Source organism: Periplaneta americana, chromosome 12 (assembly GCF_040183065.1).
Source record: "Periplaneta americana isolate PAMFEO1 chromosome 12, P.americana_PAMFEO1_priV1, whole genome shotgun sequence".
Classification (NCBI taxonomy): Eukaryota; Metazoa; Arthropoda; class Insecta; order Blattodea; family Blattidae; genus Periplaneta; species Periplaneta americana.
Genome location: NC_091128.1, coordinates 23,954,768 through 23,974,779, shown reverse-complemented (window position 1 = coordinate 23,974,779; position 20,012 = coordinate 23,954,768). Strand labels below are relative to the sequence as shown.

The 20,012-nt window shown below is 35.0% G+C and overlaps 1 protein-coding gene across 1 annotated transcript in view; it reads right to left on the bottom strand.

Annotated features, from left to right (window-relative positions):
* LOC138709948 (protein O-mannosyl-transferase TMTC1-like) overlaps positions 1-20,012 on the bottom strand; it is a 1,156,611-nt gene that overhangs the window by 248,758 nt on the left and 887,841 nt on the right. The window contains exon 11 of the mRNA XM_069840633.1: positions 2,515-2,658. Within this exon, the coding sequence (XP_069696734.1) occupies positions 2,515-2,658 (144 nt within the window). The remainder of the gene's footprint in view (positions 1-2,514; positions 2,659-20,012) is intronic.

The window sequence follows — 20,012 nt, the reverse complement described above, 5'->3', positions numbered from 1 at the left end:
AGATGGTTTCCACTGACTTTGAGCAAAATTGTATTTATTTTCAATTTTACAAGGATTTATATTTTTCGAATGGGTTTTAGTACCGGTACGGCGGGGTTAGTCGCAAAAGAAAGTCTCTCCCGAAGGTGAGTCGTGCCTTCAGAAAGTTTGGGAACCACTGCTCGAAACAGAGACATTATTTCATTAACAAATCGTTCTTAAAAATACAGTATGTTTTGCTCTTAACGACACCAACTGTAATACCTGAATGAATGAATGAATGAATGAATGAATGAATGAATGAATGAATGAATGAATGAATGAATGAATGAATGAATGAATGAATGAATGAATGAATGAATGAATGAATTAATGAATGAATGAATTAATTAATTAATTGATTGAGAGTGATTGAGTGAGAGAAGTATTATTATCAATTAAAGAGTAGGCATAGGCTACACGATGAAAATCGCGTCCTTCCAAGGGCTCTTGCAATTCATGCATGGCTCAATGTGTTCTGCCTTTGCCGTCCACCCACAAATAGTAAGAAACAACTCGAATATTCGTTAAACCGAACCTGAGACACACCGCGTACTGAGTACAGCACCAGGCATACAATAGCAATACATAATTTATATTTTTTGTAACCGGTTGTGTACTACTCTAACGTGGACCACAAACGCTTTGAAAGTTTTCAAATGAAAGCTGTAGTGTGGTTCTGGTTAAATGAATAACTAGTTAGGAAATTAGAGATAGAGAAAATTGGAGTAAAGTATAAAAAAAACACAGTAAAAGGGACATTTTAATTTTTCCCCTTTTACATGGGAACATGCGAGTAAAAAAATTAATTTGTACACAACGCGTAATAATGTGTAATTTATTATATAAATGAAAGAAATGTAACAAATTCAAAACTCGGTCAAGTACATTAAGTAAACTGTTACTTTGTTACTCGAGTTCGCAGGCTACCGGCGCGCATTAATTACATGCAGTAATTCGTTCGAGCTTTTCATATTGTTGTCATTTTTATAGCCTTTGAAACAATACGCTGCCACCACACAGTGTTTCCTCATGTTGCTTACAAGTTAGCTAGTCGCGGCGTCGATACAGTATACCAGAGTTTACTAGTCATCTAAGGTTGCCGACAATTTTCATTCTGTGCACTGTGTTTCTCACGGTTCCAATCGTTATTTTGTTTTTATATTTCTTGCCGAACACCTTGTATCACAGTGGTAATGGACAGTGTCTTTGTGGATAATGCCGACTTCGTTTATTTTTCTTTATCCACTGACAGAGGAAGTCTTCCTGTTCACAGAGGCGATTATTAAAGGAGAAAACAAAATTTGTTGTTCTTTTGAGAACTCTCTGTCGACACACCCAGAGGCGGCAACTTCGACTTTTAGTATACACTTTTATATTGTTCGCGATCTTATTGTTATCCGATAGTCTAGGAATTTTATAATCATGGATTGACATAATAAACTTCAGTTCGCAGTAGTTTCGAAGAAATTCCGTAAGAGTTTATAATCAATGATTTGAAACTTAGTAAGATCCTGTACTAAAAGTGAAAGTAAATACGACAAATGGTATGCAGGAAGACCTATAACATAGGCTACTTGGTTTTATTTCTACAAAACTTTAAAATAAGTGCGCAAAATATAGACTGCAATATTAAGAAATGCTAGGACAAAATTCTTACAGTGATCATTGATTGAGTATAATAATAAATAAAAGTTAATATCACATTTATAAAAATAAAAAAGTACAAATGCAAACGTGTTTCGTGGTTGTGTACTACTTCATCTTAAGTTTAGGAATGAAGAATGTAGGACGTAATCTGTTGATCGGTTTTTGCGTCAACTTGTATGACATGATGTGATGATTTTATAAATGTGATCATACAACTGTAATATTGACTTTTATTTATTATTATTTGTAGACTACATTGTATGACTCGATAATTGAGCATCACAACGTCTTCAAGCACAAAGAACATGTTGCTTGTTGTTGTTTAGTCAACTGTCCGAAGACAGGACTGAACCTCACAAGTGACACCAACAAGGCACCACTTATGAGGAAACTAGGCCAGGCTATAATGGAACAGGGTGGATAGTTCCTTTCCCATTAAAGAAGAGTATATCTCATTAATTTACTTCCATGAAAATAATTTATTACACCGCGTAGAAAGTCATGTAAAATTAGTTTTTCTACGCGACATAAATTACGAGTAACATACGTAAAATGTGAATCATGTAATTTACGCGGCCAATCTTGCCTTTCATAATCAAACGATTCCTACTTCTTGGATGACATTATTATTATGTTTTTTTTATTATTCCTTTCCGGTAATTAGACGAGAATTTTTAAGTTTGTTAACTACAGTCGTTCTTACCACACTATGAGAGTTTGGGCAGGGATATGCAACAGACCGGAAACGATTGCATTTATTGTGTTTTATATTTGTAGAATAGGGATTAGAACGTTGGAAACTTTACGACTTTGCAGAGCAAGGGAAGCATGCTGATTATTACTCACCGGTAGACTTGCCCCAAGTTGTAGTGCGCATTAACGTGATTGGGCGAATAACGAATGGCGGCCAGGAAGTGGCTTTCCGCCTCGTCTGTGCCGCTCATCAGAGTGCCCAGGTTGTTATGGGCGCTGGCGTACGTGGGCCATAGTCTGAAACAAACGCCACATTGCAACATATATTATATTATATTACATTACATTACAATTACATTACATTACATTACATTACATTATATTATATTATATTATATTATATTATATTATATTATATTATATTATATTTGTGTTAAATTAGCACGACAGATTTGAAACTATTTTTAAAAAATCATATTGCCTTATAATGAGTGTTAATTTAAACATTCTTCTTCTGCCCCTTCTGTGACAGATTTTACTTTTTTGTCGTTTTTTCCTTACGTTTCTGCTGATGTCTGTGATGTAGTTTATGCTGTGGGCAATTTTATGGTTTATGGTGGCTGTACTGTTTACTTTATTTTTCCTGAACGTACCCTGATCTTCTCATCCGCTGATTGGAGGAACGACACGTATCGCCGGCCTCGGTTTGGAGACCGAGCGAATGTTCAGTTGGTGAGAGAATTCGACGCAGTTACGACTTCAAGAGAGAAACGGGCAGTCTCCCGTCTCTGCTGAGATAGTCAACTCATCATATTACGTGGTTCCGGTGGTCAAGGTGACCCCGCTGATTTGGATAGCTGCGACTATCGTCTGTGTGGTATAATTCATCGGTGGAACATCGTTTGGATATCATCGCTTTACAGACTAAGGGATGGTCTGTTTCATTCCCAGCATTCCTGATTTTCATATTCTATACTACGAGGGATCATCGACGCCCATAAGCCTACAGGGAAGTTCTCTGGGGCCGTTACGCCATTAACGTATATAAAGGCTTACTTGGTTACCGTGTGCTTTCCATGGATTTGAACTTTGATTCAGCTAAAGGTTGGAGACTATAACTTTATATGTCTTATTTGAGCCGAGTCTATTCAGACTGTATTTTCAATGAGTGTTCAGTTTACTCTGTTATACATCGCTTTTCTTACATTCATTTTGATGGCAGACATTAATTTTCTCTCTTTCATTATCTCACCACTTTATATTGTTATTAGATCTATAATTCTTTGTTTTTGTATTTTTTAATTTAATTTATCTCTCTCAGTTTGTTAATATTAAATTGTTATAATTATCATGGTATTCATATTATTTGTGAAAGGCAACCAAAAATACCTAAAGTTACGATCCTTTCCCCTTCCTGGGTTTTACTCAGGCACGCTGGTACAACATGTCTCATTACTTTCAGAACCTACAAAATGGGAAATGGTAAATTTAAAATAATTTTATGAAAAAAATTGAGCTTAGCTTCCAGTAATTCTGAAGGACTTATAAATGAACAAAGAAGAGAAAAGGCTGGAAGAAGTAGAAAATGGAGATTTATATAGTAAAATTTGCCAACACTTTGCATACATTGTTTTGGAAACTTAAATATTTTGCATCGTGGCTCCAAATATGAAATATACGGGCATCATTGTACAAACTGCAGTACAAGATAGATACAAAATCTCTTTCAAGCCCGAGACACACCAACACTAAGACCAGTGAATTTAACATAGATATCATTAACATCATCAGCATAGCCACTGGCGTAATTCAGTCGGCTGAGGCATTTGCCTGCCAATCCAGAGTTGCGGTCGGGAGTGAGTTCGATTCCCACTTGTGCTCATTACCTGTTTGGGTTTTTAGGGGTTTTCCCAACCGTAAGGTGAATGACAGGTAATGTATGGCGAATCTTGGGACTCGATAATACCATCTAGTTAACACCAATCCCATTGACACCAAATGAGCGAGCGTCGTTAAGTAACTAAAAAGTCATCATCATCATCATCATTGTCTTCGGCGTTACCTTTTTGTGATAGAAAGGAAGGTAAGTCGCTCCAATGCATAAAGATTTCATACGCATTCCTTTCATTCTTTCTGCCTGTGTTGAATTAATAGCCTAGTTGTTTTGCGCTGCATGAGAAGATCTAACTTAGGTTTGAAATCTTAAAAACAGTAAGAATGAGTCGAATCAATAGACCTTTAAAGATGATGATGATCATGATAATCAGTCATCATTTCATTATATATACAAGGAAGAGGCAGTTTAGACCTGGCTTCTACACACAGGTTCTGGCTCAACTCAATAAACACGCATTAAAATTAAAACTACCTTAACTACTATTTTCAATATAGTTCATACTTACTTACTTACTTACATAGTTACTTATTTACTTACTGGCTTTTAAGGAACCCGGAGATTCATTGCCGCCCTCACATAAGCCATAGGTCTCTATCCTGAGCAAGATTAATCCAGTCTCTATCATCATACCCCACCTCCCTCAAATCCATTTTAATATTATCTTTCCATCAACGTCTCGGCCTCCCCAAAGGTATTTTGCCCTCCGGCCTCCAACGAACACTCTATATGCATTTCTGGATCCGCCCTTATGTGCTACATTCTCTGTCCACCTCAAACGTCTGGATTTAATGTTCCTAATTATGTCAGGTGAAGAATATAATGCGTGCAGTTCTGTGTTGTGTAACTTTATCCATTCTCCTGTAACTTCATCCCTCTTAGCCCCAAATATTTTCCTAAGCACCTTATTCTCAAACACCCTTAACCTATGTTCTTCTCTCAAAGTGAGCGTCCAAGTTTCACAACCATAAAGAACAACCGGTAATATAACTGTTCTATAAATTCTAACTTTCAGACTTTTTGACAGCAGACTGGATGATAAAAGCTTCTCAACCGAGTAATAACAGGCATTTCCCATATTTATTCTGTGTTTAATTTCCTCCCGAGTATCATTTATATTTCTTACTGATGCTCCCAGGTGTTACAATTTTTCCACCTCATCAAAGAATAAATTTCCAATTTTTATATTTCTATTTCGTACAATATTCTCGTCACGAGACGTAATCATATACTTTGTCTATTCGGGATTTACTTCCAAACCTATCACTTTACTTGCCTCAAATAAAATTCCCGTGTTTTCCCTAATCGTTTGTGGATTTTCTCCTAACATATTCACGTCATCCGCACAGACAAGCAGCTAATGTAACCCGTTCAATTCCAAGCCCTCTCTGTTATCCTGGACTTTCCTAATGGCATAGTCTAGAGCAAAGTTAAAAAGTGAAGGTGATAGTGCATCTCCTTGCTTTAGCCCACAGTGAATTGGAAACGCATCTGACAGAGACTGACCTATACGGACTCTGCTGTATGTTTCACTGAGACACATTTTAATTAATCGTACTAGTTTCTTCGGAATACCAAATTCAATAAGAATATCATATAAAACTTCTCTCTTAACCGAGTCATATGCCTTTTTGAAATCTATGAATAACCGACGCACTGTACCCTTATACTTCCATTTTTTTTTTCCATTATCTGTGGAATACAAAATATCTGATCAATAGTTGATCTATTTCGCCTAAAACCGCACTGATGATACCCAATAATTTCATCTACATATGGAGTTAAATTCATACACATTATTTAAATTCAGTTACTGTTCAATATGAGTATCTTATGAATTTAATACATCTTAACCTTAAGTGTAGTTTAATATCAATATTTTTGTAAATGACGATATATAAGTCGTCTGATTACATTTTCATTGCCCCAAAAACTAGGCTAGTAGGAATACTATAATCTATTAATCCATCGTTGTACTTGGTCTACTATCTAATTTTCTATTCTGCTGTTACGAGGTTTAAAACAGTTAACTGACGTTTATGGCGTAGTTCTTATAAATCTTTGGAAAGAAAAACATAAAATGTATTGAAAAATTCATCATGTAATGCATCTCTTTTCTGAAATTGTCTATAAGAAAGAGAGCCAGAACTTTAAGCGTGTCTAAAACTATGTATCCTCGGATTACGATGAGGTAGCTATATCCCCAAGGAACGTCTAGAGCGTGATCGGTGGACATTTATAAGTCGAAAGCAGGAATAAAAATCTGACGTTCCTATTGGGAATTCAAGCTCGTGTTCTCTTTACAGACTGTGGTAAAGAAAGTGAAATCACTGTCTTTCATGCTGTGTAGTTTAAATAAAATTACTTTTTAAATTTAGCTTAACAAATATATAATTTTACAACAAAAAATCTAGGCTTAAACTTTAAGCTTGTTTTTGCATTTTTACTTTCCATCTATATCTAGACTCCCAAATATTATATGTGTGTAGGCCTATATTGCAAAGTAATTAATTCAGACAACTCTGACTTCATTTAGAATGTATTTTACTGACAAAATTTTTAAGAGAAAGAATACAGTTCATAATTATAATAATCATCATCATTATTTTCATTAATTTAACCCTCCGGTCCATCAGCTCACAGAAATCGGAATCCCCTCTCCATCGTCTTCTAGGCCGATTCGCATCTCTCTTCCCACTATGTCTGTGAGTCATATTTTGTTCAACTATTCTTCCTTTGTCCATGTATTGTGGGTCCCTGTCAGCACGACATGGCACGTCCTCAGGTTGCGGACAGAGGAGATGGCACGCCGCGGCATCTAGATATGGAGGGTAGATGCGATTATATTGAATAAGCATTCGCGAACTGCCGATGAGAGGTGGTCCTACAGCTTGGGGATTGGGCAAAGAACTAACAACCCAGCACCGTAAAAAACAGCTTGTTATGAAACCTCAAAATAAAATGGATTTGAGGGAGGTGGGATATGATGGTAGAGACTGGATTAATGTTGCACAGGATAGGGACCGGATGGCGAGCTTATGACGTCAGGACATTGCCTTCTTTCAAAACCCGATTGTAAAAATCTGTTTTTCGTCTCAATATATTTCTTCTGTAAAATATGATTTTTATTTATAATGCCTACCAATTTTCCTTCATTTTTGTTCAGTCAACTGTCCGAAGACAGGTCTGAACTTCATAAATGATACCAAGAACCCACCACTTATGAGGGAACTAGGCCAGGAGATAATAGGGTAAGGTGGCCAATTCTTTTCCCCTTCCATTGCATACATCGCCGACTAGCTACATATTACACTAGTCAGACTTCAGATACATACAAACAATTGTTCTTCCTCTGACACATATAGTCAAGTGAGTTGTACTGCCTGATAATAAAAGTACGTATCAGCCAGAAACTCAATCAGAAGATATTATTTAATCATTTCTTTGGTCCAAGTTGCTTTTAACTCAAAATTTTCTCGGGCTTCCAGCTAGGTCATAAGTTGGTGATCCACCGACGTTTCGAGGAAGATGAACATCCTCGAAAATTGTGAGTTATCACGTCGCCAGGAAAGCTTCAGTAGTTATTTAAATTGCTATTGTTTAACTGTTAGAATGACATGTAACTCAACATATCTATATTTTTTTCTTCTTACTATTATAATAATATGACAACAATAAAGTGAGTACAATTATATTTATTATAATTGTTATTACGTTATTGCTGTCATTATCATTATTATTATTATTATTATTATTATTATTATTATTATTATTATTATTATTATTGTTATTAATCCATTGCTATATATTTTAAGCTGGTCAGATTATCGTCTTAACTTAGACAGCAAGAATAAATCAATTGAATAAATGAATAAATAATTCAAATTTAAGGAAAAGTAATCGTACTATCAGTCTTTACCCTATAATGTATTGCGAAGAGTCTGCGAAATATAGTTTTGAATCATGAATAGAACGTCAACTGCAGCACAAACGAGATGTCTCCCTTGATAGTGTATACCTGTGACACGCGCCAAATATGACGCCACGTCAATATAGTTCATGTATGAACAACTAATCTTACCTCCGTACGCCCTGGGTCAGAATAGGTCACTAGTTGTGATAATAGAAGAAGAGGAGCTTTCCGAGAAAATGTATCCAACTCAGTTCTTATTTAAAAAAAAAAACATCGCTTACGCGAAATTTCACTGTCTGTCTACGGCTACATTGTAAAAAGCCAGTACCCTTAGCTTTTCGGCTTGGATTAAGCCAAATGAATAAGGAAGTAATTCTAAATAAGTACAGATAAATAATTGAACTGTTGCAAATAAATATAAATGACTGCTTCGTTACTCTCATCAGCTTACAGGTACTAAGATGATATGTTCATCGGTTGAAAGTTAAAATGTACAACACCTAATATCGATATACAGATATGTCCACACTATATTGATGTCCATTCAAATGAATGTTCACTAGACAAAATGTCCAATTTAGTCTAGTTAAGCCAATTTTATTACTTAGATGTCCAACATTTGTATGATACTCCACGAAAATAGCGTTTAATGTCGTTTTTATCCACTCTTGCTTTAATGAAGAGATTGGCTGGTAATTCAGAGTTCATTTACCATTATAACCGTAATCATCATTAATGTTAATGGTACCAGCAATATCTCCAACGTTATTATAATTATCATCGTTTTCTGTTATGTATTAGACCATGCAGCCCGTTAAGATTGCACTGCATTTGCTGAAGATATTCCCAATTTTCACTGAATGTCACGCATAATTTAAACCATTTGTAATGACTCCAACGAGCACGATACCCCTCTCGCCCTTTTGGAGAACTTCGAATAACTTCATAAAATTTTTAAGATTTTCTATGCATCATCACCAATGGATAAAGCCCAAGTTACAGTCTTCTAATGTTTTATTAACTGATTTTTGTACTTTATTTGTTTCAATTTCTCATGGTTCTTTATGTTCTTTTGGTAATTCCGAACAAACATTGAAATGTATTTAAATTTCACTCTGCTGGGGGCCTCTGGGATCTTTTAAGTTGCGAAAGAGAGGATGGTGTGCGGAGAGCAATAAAAAGCTACCGAATTTATCTTTCCCAAGAAAACCTGCAAACATGGCATGATGAGTATATCCTTTTGTAAAAGAATTACCTTCTGCGGACCTATGGAAAAAGAACTAAGGGAGAGACAAGAGAAGTGCTTTGTATGAAGTGTTAAGAATTAGAAAGACATAAGAGGAGTAGCCTACTTTGTGTGGAGTGTGCCATTATATGGATCAGAAACATGGATAGTACGACGATGTGAAAAGAAACGACTAGAAGCATTTCAAATGTGAACATGAAAACGAATGGAGCGTGTGGAATGTAGAGAAAGAATATGAAATGAAACTGTGCTAGAAAGATGAAGAAAGAATGAAGCTGAAACTTATCAAGAAGAGAAAAATAAATTGGCTGGATCACTGGCTGAGAAGGAATGGTGAACGGGAGAAGAGTCCGGGACAGAAGAAGATATCAGATGATAGACGACATTAAGATATCTGAAGATATCAGATGATAGACGACATTAAGATATCTTATAGATCATATACGGTGACAAGGAGGAAAGCAGAAAATAGGAAATATTGAAGAAAGTTGAGTTTGCAGCGAAATACTTGCACATGGACTGAAAAGAATGAATGAATGAATGAATGAATGAATGAATGAATGAATGAATGAATGAATGAATGAATGAATGAATGAATGAATGAATGAATGAATGAATGAATGAATGAATTGTAAGAAAGTTTTCACATCTGTATCATTTCAATCCAAAAAGGACCACTTGTATTAATGTATTTAATTTCTTGAAAATGATTTCATCTAGGAAGTTATTCTTTTATTGCTGAGCCCTAATTTTCGAACATTAAAATTATTGTAAACACTAGGACGATTTTTACTTATGAACATATAACTTATTTAAGAGAGGATTAAATAATAAATTGAGGTCACTAATCGAAGTAAATCACGGAAGTTTAATTTGATTACGATACTATTAGTTAGAACATGCACCGTTTGGACGTCATCAAAGTTATTGAAGAAATTGATCTATCGATCGGATTAAACCACAATAATTGGGTTATAACCTGGAAGCAGTAAAACCTCAATATCATCTAGTCACTGAAGCTTCGTTTGTGTTAAACTATGATTGATGGGCTTGAAGCATTGTCGTGCTACTGAGACATTCGTGTTCCATAGACTAAAGGACAGCTATTACGTAAATGTCGTACACATACATTCAGGTTTTCAGAGAACATTTCAGCAGCAACAGCCAACCATCGAAAGTATGAGCAGCCAGAAACGAAGTGTGTCTTCAAAAAACAACGTAGAATTTTATCGAATATTAATCCTATGTTCTACTTGTTTTCCTCCATTGGATGTGACAGTCATCTTATAATTCGCTTAAATGAAGGATTTTGTAGTAGCGAGCGATAAATTTTAATCCGGTGTCCATCATCAGGAAAGTGCATTGGTGATTCTGACTATACGAGCTATTCCATCTCAATTCGACCGAAATATAGAGAAAAATGACCTTACAATTTCTAAATGCAATGACACTTTTTTTTGTACGTAGAAAACTGTGATACAATGCTTTGTGCAAAGTTTGAGGCATCAGAACTTCATAGTGTTTAAATTAAAAATATTTAATTTTATCGTATTTTCATAAAATTAGCAACTTTAAACTGTTGTGGCTCCGAAACCCTTTCACCCGATGATCAAAATCATGGTTTATTTTGATGCTGAGAAATTAAAGTGTATATTGATATATAAACAGATTTTCTTACTTTTTATGGAAATGGAGAAATTTAGATTTTTCCCCATTAAGACCCCTTTGGGCAGGAAAAAATATTTTAAAAATATATAGTTAGATTCCGCATTGCAAGTACAAATAAACACATATTTTTTTTACTCATGGTATACTGATAAGAAAGTATTGAAAATATTAAATAAAGAAAATTAATAGTACGCGCGTGAATTAACCAGCTGACTGTGAGACTGGAGCTAGCCGAGACAAGCAAGGCCAGGAGACAAACACGTGATGTTTCGTCTAGTAGCGCATAGCTGGGCTAGCTTTATTACAGGTTTTCATAAACACAGGAGTAAAATGACGCCCAACGCTCGCATATCATCTCTCGGCCAGTGCGTGCGGTACTGCGCCGTTCAAGTCTAGGCGTGTGAAAATAATTTATTTATTACCCTCGAAACTTATTGCCGTACCACTAAGCAAACAATGCCGAATTCCTCTTAATAATGCAAGGTTTTCTCTCAATATTTTTTTACATTTTTACAAATGGACAAAAAGCCTAAAAGTAAGTAAAATCAGATTATCTGTTTCTCTGTACACAATAAAAATAAGGATTACTTCTTATCATAACCTATCAAATGTCAGCTTCAAAATGATCTCTCGTTCAATGTTCTACAGTAAATGGTTCCAGAGTTCTGAGCGCTGAAAGAGGCTTGTTTTTCTAAAATATGCTAAATTTGATGCTCAACAATACGAAAACCGTTTGACTCTCAATAGTATATTTTTGAAAATGCACTCTCCTCAGCACCTTCTATAAATAGGAAAAAAAATTAGAGTATAAAAAATGCAAGGTTTTTTACTGATCGATTTCATATGGAATAGCCCATACGTAAACTGAAGCTTTTGTGTTACTAATAATTCTTCTGAGTTCACACACAGTCTTCTTTGAATGGAGTGCCTTTTATTCAATGCTTAACCCAAATTTTTCAGCACTTGTATGCACCACTCCAACTTCAATTTTAATAATTTTTTTAATTACTAGTTCTGCACCTTTTTTATCGGCACTGCAGCCTGAGGCTTATTGTACCTAGACCCACAACTGTACTGAACACACGCACACACTGCAGGACTCTCCCGTTTACTGGGACAGGGTACCCGGGGGTCACTGCGAGACATCACACACACTTGCACAATGGATAGACAACCAGTCCCCGTGAAGAAGCCCGAATTAAATCCCGCTGACTTCCCAACCGAGAATCGAACCTGAGCCACCTTGATCAGGAGTCCAGCACGCTACCACAAGACCAAGGATGCGGACTAATTTTGCACTTACTCATTTCTTCAAATAATGGCACAGAATGGGGCGATTTGTTAATTTTCGTCACACATCCTGAAGTTAATAACATTTGAGTTTAAAGAAACAAGTATTACTATTACCATTACACTTTTATTACATCATACTACTTTTGACCAATAAAATGGTACGGAACAACGTGTTTCATCCAATCATGGCTGCTTACCCTACAATTTTGATCACCTCCCTAGCATTTGTTTTTTTATTTTATTTTATTTTATTGGGTTATTTTACGACTCTGTATCAACATCTCAGGTTATTTAGCGTCTGAATGAAATGAAGGTGATAATGCCGGTGAAATGAGTCCAGGGTCCGGCACCGAAAGTTATCCAGCATTTGCTCGTATTGGGTTGAGGGAAACCCCCGGAAAAAACCTTAACCAGATAACTTGTCCCAACCGGGATTCGAACCCGGGCCACCTGGTTTCCCGGTCAGACGCGCTGACCGTTACTCCACAGGTGTGGACTTGTTTTTATCACCTCCCTAACATTTCTTTCTTTGTTTTCCGACATTTACTTTCAATAATTATTGCACCTTTTAAAATGAGTAATGTTTATTTCATAATTTTTAATTAACCTTTTCTATAATTTACCTTGTTTATGTTATAGCTTCTGATGTATGAGATTATGGATAGTGACGTATCAGAGATTGTTTAATATATATTGATAATTGGAGTGGAATTCAACTGTTTTAATGAAAATGAAACTGAATCAACAAAGCCTTCTTGACTAGTATTCGTCCATAGAGTTCAATGAAGACTGTATAGTCGGCACAACTGGTAACAAGAGAACAGCTGATCATAACACACTACTGCCATCTAGCGAAATATTTCTAATGATTAGAGAGTATAATACACTTTCAAGACAGTTTAATATTTTCGAAGGTCAATTAATATTTTATTGTATTAGAGTGTGTTATTTCTACTAATCTTTAATACTTTCTTCTATTGTGTAATAATCAATTAAAGCCCACTCGAGTTTTGATTTCTTCTAGATAAATCTATGTATCTAGTGAGATTACTGTAGACTAAAGAAGAGCGAATGAATAAAATTAATAAAATAAAATAAAAAGAATAATAATAATAATAATAATATTATTATTATTATTATTATTATTATTATTATTATTATTATTATTATTTTCTTCTTCAATTTGCAGTTCTGGGTAACCAATGCCCGTTCTTCCCGGAAATTCTCAGAAAATCCACAGTTCAAATGGCTGTTCTGTTAAAAAATCTTACTGCCACGTCCATGTCGCGACCCATGGGCAATGCAACCTTATGCTTGTAGAAGACGGGAAAGGGTGAAGGCGAGTGTCTGCGCCATAACTGGGCCCAATCGACTAAGGAGCAAATCCCGACAGAAAAAATGCAGGTCCATGTGGCAGCCCCACACTGGACTTACCCAGCTATAGCCCGGGATCTATAATGGGAAATTTTCTTTATACTGAAAGGACTACAAATTTGATAAACCGGACCGATGTTAAAGATATTATTATTATTATTATTATTATTTTTTTTTTTCAGCTGGCTACGGACTGGAAGGTCCGGGGTTCGATCCCAAGTGGTGACAGGATTTTTTCTTGTTGCCAAACTTTCAGACCGGCCCGAGGTCGAGGTTCACTCAGCCTCCTATAAAATTGAGCACAGGGTCTTTCCCGGAGGTAAAAGGCGGTCAGAGCGTGGTGCCGACCACATCACCTCATTCTAGTGCCGAGGTCATGGAAAGCATGGGGCTCTACCTCCATGCCCCGCAAGTGCCTTCATGGCATGTTACGGGGATACCTTTACCTTTATTATTATTTTTTTTTATTATTATTATTAGTGAAATTAGTAGACGAGTACGACAAGGATGCCATTTAACACCTACCTTGTTCAACATCTACTTGCAGGATTTAGTGAAGAACTTTTTTCAGAACATGGGAGGAGTGATAGTAGGAGGAAGCATAAAATGCGTAAGATTTTCTGATGATATGGCGTTGTTAGCAGAAGAAGAGTTGACACTAAGGGATAGGCTACTGGAGCTAAATGACAACTGTGAGCAGTATGGAATGGAGATAAATGCAAATAAGACGAAGACCATGATCACAGGAAGAAGAATGAAGAAGATATACTTGTGAATTCTAAATGAGGGAGTAAAGCAAATGGACAGCTTCAAATACTTGGGGTGTACTATAAGCAGTAACATGAGCTGCTGCCAGGAAGTCAAAAGAATTATAGCAATGGGAAAGAAAGCTTTCAATAGAAAAGGAAGCATATTCTGCGGACCTCTGTAAAAATAATTAAGGAAGATACTAGTGTAGTGCTTTGTGTAAAGTGTGATTGTATGGGGCAGAAACATGGACATTACGACGAAGTAAAGAGAAGCGAATAGAAGCATTTGAAATGTGGATATGAAGAAGAATGGAACGTGTAAAGTGGACAGACAGAATAAGAAATGAAGCTCTGTTGAAAAGAAAGGGTGAAGAAAGAATGATGCTGAAACTGATCGGGAAGAGGAAAAGGGATTTGTTGGGCCACTGGCTGAGAAGAAACTGTCTACTGAAGAATGCATTGGAAGGAATGGTGAACGGGAGAAGAGTTCGGGTCAGAAGAAGATATGAGATGATAGACGACATTAAGATATTTGGATCATATGAGGAGATAAAGAGGAAGACAGAAAATACGAAATATTGGAGAAAGCTGGGTTTGCCTGAAAGGCCTGCCTTGGGCAGAACATCATGAATGAATGAAATGAATTATTATTATTATTATTATTATTATTATTATTATTATTATTATTATTATTATTATTATTATCGGTACGAGAAAAAAAATTTTTACAGAGAATTCTGAAATAGTCTAATACTTAATTATATAATTATGTTTAACTAATAAATGTTTCTTATGTTTCTAAAGTTGATTTATGATTGATGTTATTTTTATACGTTTTTAGAACTTTTGACGCTATTTTTTTTATTCCTATACAGCAATTCGCAACATAAAGTACCAAGATGTCACTTATTCTAATATTTTGTTATTTATACAGAGCTTGAGGCTGAATGAATTTTTTAATCAATGTAGTATAATATAAAACATATCACACTTTCTGTCAGGCGTTTGTACATTATATAATGCATGATGTGATTTATATTTTATTTCGGCTGAAGTTACTTGATCATCTGCAAATGACAGAGTGCCCAAAGTAAATGTTGTGTTTATTAGTATTCCTGCATGGTTTCCTTTGTGATTCTGTCAGTGATGTTCTATTTTCCATTTTCCGTATGTTTGCAACACGAATGTAATTGAAAGGAGTATGGAAATATGTTCATTGATTGATTATTGACAAGTAACAAATAAATTGATAATTCACTGGCATTCAAAGATATCTGACTCAGAATTTTCTGATTGTGCAAGTGACCTTCATAACCACGGGATCATTCAAAACCTAATATTATATGCAAATGGACTAACTTTGAAATAGAGCTCCTAGTTCTCAATAGATAATACTATTATCTTACAATTATCTGTCATAGCTTTACATTAAAGGAAACTAACTGAAATCAATATCTAGCTGAGAAGAAAATTAAAGAATTAGATCGCATCGTTTAAAAAATAATATTATCTTTGCACTTGTAAAATAATTAAATACATACCAACGATAGAATCATAACAATAACATAAAATTCATTCGTTTATTTACTTATTTATTCAATCATTTGTTTACTAGTTCAATTATTTGCTTGTTTATGTGTTTACCTATTTACTAATTTGTTTGTTCGTGTATTGTTATATTTATTATTTAATTATTTGTATATTTCTTTGTTTTATTTATTTATTTATTTATTTATTTATTTATTTATGTATTTATTTATTTATTTATTTATGAATTTATTTATTTATGTATTTATTTATTTATTTATTTATTTATTCATAATATTGTTACTCTACATTTTGTTCATATGTACTAGGGAATTCGATAAGTAATGGCAACAATGCTGTGAATCAGTGCTCCTAGCGGTGACTATTGAAATCTTGTACTACGTAATAGAGCAGCAATTGTTACATAAAATTGTAATATTGAAGTCTTGAAATAGACATTTTCTTTTTTTGTAAATACAGTGGCTGTTACTGATTTATATTAAACAATACATCCCTAAAGGTACGAACAAAGGTGTTTAATAAAATCCGAGTTGCAAAAGAAAAACAAGCAACTCGGTGCTTTAGGGCATTACAATTATTAGGCTGTGGAAGAGAAGTCCTACCATACTGAACTATTCCAAGTTGGGTGGAAGCGAGGCATTCGCTTTCAATTAAGAGTTGACGTCCGAAGAGCTTTAGATTGATCAGTGAGAGAGGTATTCAGAAAGGCTGCTGCAGATGGAGTCCGCCGTCTTCGAAGAATTTGAAAATTTATTGTTGACATGGGAGGAGACTAATTTTGAAATATGTAATGTCAAAAGTAACCTAAATGAATTTATTATGAAAGAGTAACTACGTTGCCATTACTCTTCGAATGCTCTAGAGTTATTGTATTATAGTGTATGCTGGATAACTACCGATGTAAAGAGTTGGGATGAGTGAAAAGTGTTGGGGGTATTTCAATAAGTGTAATATGCTGTATGTATCTTCAGTACTCTATCTTTTGGACTCAAGTTATACTAGCGAAATAATCCGAGAAGGCATTATGGTTATGTGAAATTATGTGCGTCATTTTTTCGTACAATTAATGATTAACTATCTCACACTTACATGAACAAATTAACATTCACTATCGATTAGTAAGGGTCGGGTATTTTTAAACGCCAGTGTATAAATAATAATTAGTCAATATTATTAAGAGACATAGTAGGCCTATTTACCTATTGAAAATCTTCATATCCTTATTGAATACCAGTTCATATTTTTTGTGGTTTTCAACCTGAACTATATAGACATGTCGTAGCATATTGTTACCATAGGGCTGGAGCTTTTCGAATTCAAGAAATAAAAGTAAATCAATTAATGTAAATATTTAAGATTGAATAATTTATACTGAACTGGCAAAAATATATCGAACAGCAGAAAAGAAATTATTTGTAGCTAAAAAATCTACAATATCAGCATTCCATTCTGAGCAGGCAGTGTAGGATTACATTCCTTCACAGAAACTGAATATTTGTGCAATAATTAAATATGTTTCCAGTGGTCACCACAGGACTGGGATAAGCCGTTACTTTTTAAATAACATATCATAGTCCTCACAAGTTTGGACCTATTTCTTGAAAGAGGATATATATTAACAAGACATTAATAATAATAATAATAATAATAATAATAATAATAATAATAATAATAATAATACAAAAATTATGTTCATTAGCTTGTTATTCAACTTAGTCAGAAGGTCCTTCCTTTCCAGGTCATAATTTTCTTGACAAACCCTAAACGGACACATCTAGCCGGACTTTCGGCCCACGTTGTTGCTATAAACGAAGGTCCGAGTTCTGTATGACACAACAAATACAAAAGGTATACTGTATATAGGAAAATTATTAAAACTATACTGTATATACGAATAACGAAAATAGTTCTATGAAATGTGACATTGTATAGTGGTAGAAATGGTAGCCATTGACCCGTGCTTGCCTTAGTGTTGGACAGTCATCTCGTAACATCTCACTGTAATGGACGCCGTTATCTGGCCCCATGTTCCGACCCCCACGACCCGGTGTGAAGAACAGCAATGCCTTCAAGAGGAACAGCGACATCGCTAAGGTATGACAATGGCGTTATCTCTGCTGTGCGATTCCCTCTTCACACGTGACACGGGTTCTAAACTATGACACTCGAAGCCAAGCAAATTTCACAATAATTGTTCGACGTTCACATCTCTCCTTTTTAATTAACTGATAAGAGAAAAAATCCTTTTTATCGCGCCGCCCTCTGTGTGGATATTGAAGTGGATTAAATAACTAACTCTGCTGTAGTTTATTTTTATTTTTTAAACGAAATGTGCGTTGGGGCATAAAGGAAGCCTGTAATGCTCTCGGTTTCAAAGGCACAATGGGAAGGAAGTCTGATAACAATGATAACAATAGCATTTTTTCAGGATATGTAGATAAAGGTGGCTTTTCTACTTGAGAATTTACCCATAAAATGAGAGATACAAGCGAGAGGAATTTCAGTGAACAGATACACACAAATATTGAGAAAAATATCTGTTTACAGGTCAAATATATCGCGGTCGTCATGAATTTTACTGTCTTATTATTAATGTAAATAATGTTTCCAACATTCTAGGGATCGTCCTCCTTCTATATTGATACAATGGATACCTTAATCTTACCAGCATAGCAGTGTCAGATTTAAAGGAGAGTTATCAGGACAATCGCCCTGAGACTCACAGAGGTAGGGATCCCCAAAATTCTCCGTAAGGCAGAAAATAAACTTATTAACACTAATTTCATTTTTCTTGGTATTTTGGAACTTCACAACTGAATATCCGTTTCTAGCAACTCAATAAAATAACACGCAAATAGAAGGAATTGTCATACGGATTGCGGTAGTATACGAGAAATTTGTAAACTTCTTGAAAATAAGTATACAAAATTAGATAACTCAATACTACCATGTTACAATTAATTCGACTCCTGACGAAGCTTTTATAGTTAATGACTCTAATTCTCTAACAAGCAAACATTCTTATGGGGACAGAAAAAAACATTTTTTTTCTTCCAGCATGTTAATAATGTCAAAACAAATGCTCATAAACATTTTGGCCACACGAGCGCAATTACGAGAGCTTCCCAGAAAGTAAATTTCCCTGAAGCAGTTTACAGAAAGGAAACACAATTACACGGAAGAAATTATTGGAACATATACAGATGTTATTGAACTATTTTTTAACATATTCTCCATCGGAAATGAAACATGTCATACCGTGTGATCAACTTTTGTGTCTCTGTGTCGTACAAGTCTCTCGCCCAGGATCAGAACCAGTGTGTAACACCTGCCTGCACCTCTCTTTTGACTCTACAGTATGAGAAAAGTCTCAATTCGGGTGCAGAAATGTTGAAAAACACATCAGCAGTTACTGTATCTGTTGCAATAAATCTTTAGATAAAAATGTGTAAACAGCCCCAGGGAAACTTACTTTCTAGAGGTGCCCTCATGACTGCGCTCGAGTGGCCAAAATTTGTATAAGCACTTGTTTTGACATTAGGAACATGGTGGAAGAAAAACAATTAACTTTTATATCTGCCCCATGAGAATGTTTGCTTGTAAGTGAAAGGTTCATTGTCAAAAGAATGTCCCTCACTTTTCGGCCAAACTGGTTTTGCTATTGTCAATAATTACTACATTTCTCAGGTGAACGTAGTATAAATGAGTAGGTATTGAAGACTGTCGGGAGAATTCTTATGACAATGCTGCGATCATGAGTAGAAAAGGTATGGTGCAATATTTTATTAGAGAGAAAATGCATTAGTAGTATTAGTGTCATGTTCTGGTTATTCCGTAAATTTAGTAACTGATTTTTTTTTTATTTTATGCTACAGGTATACATATTTTTCACGTCTACTGAGTGCTTTAAAATTACTAACTGGAAAATGGTCACAGTTTAAATAAAAGGGTACTAGTACTAAAACG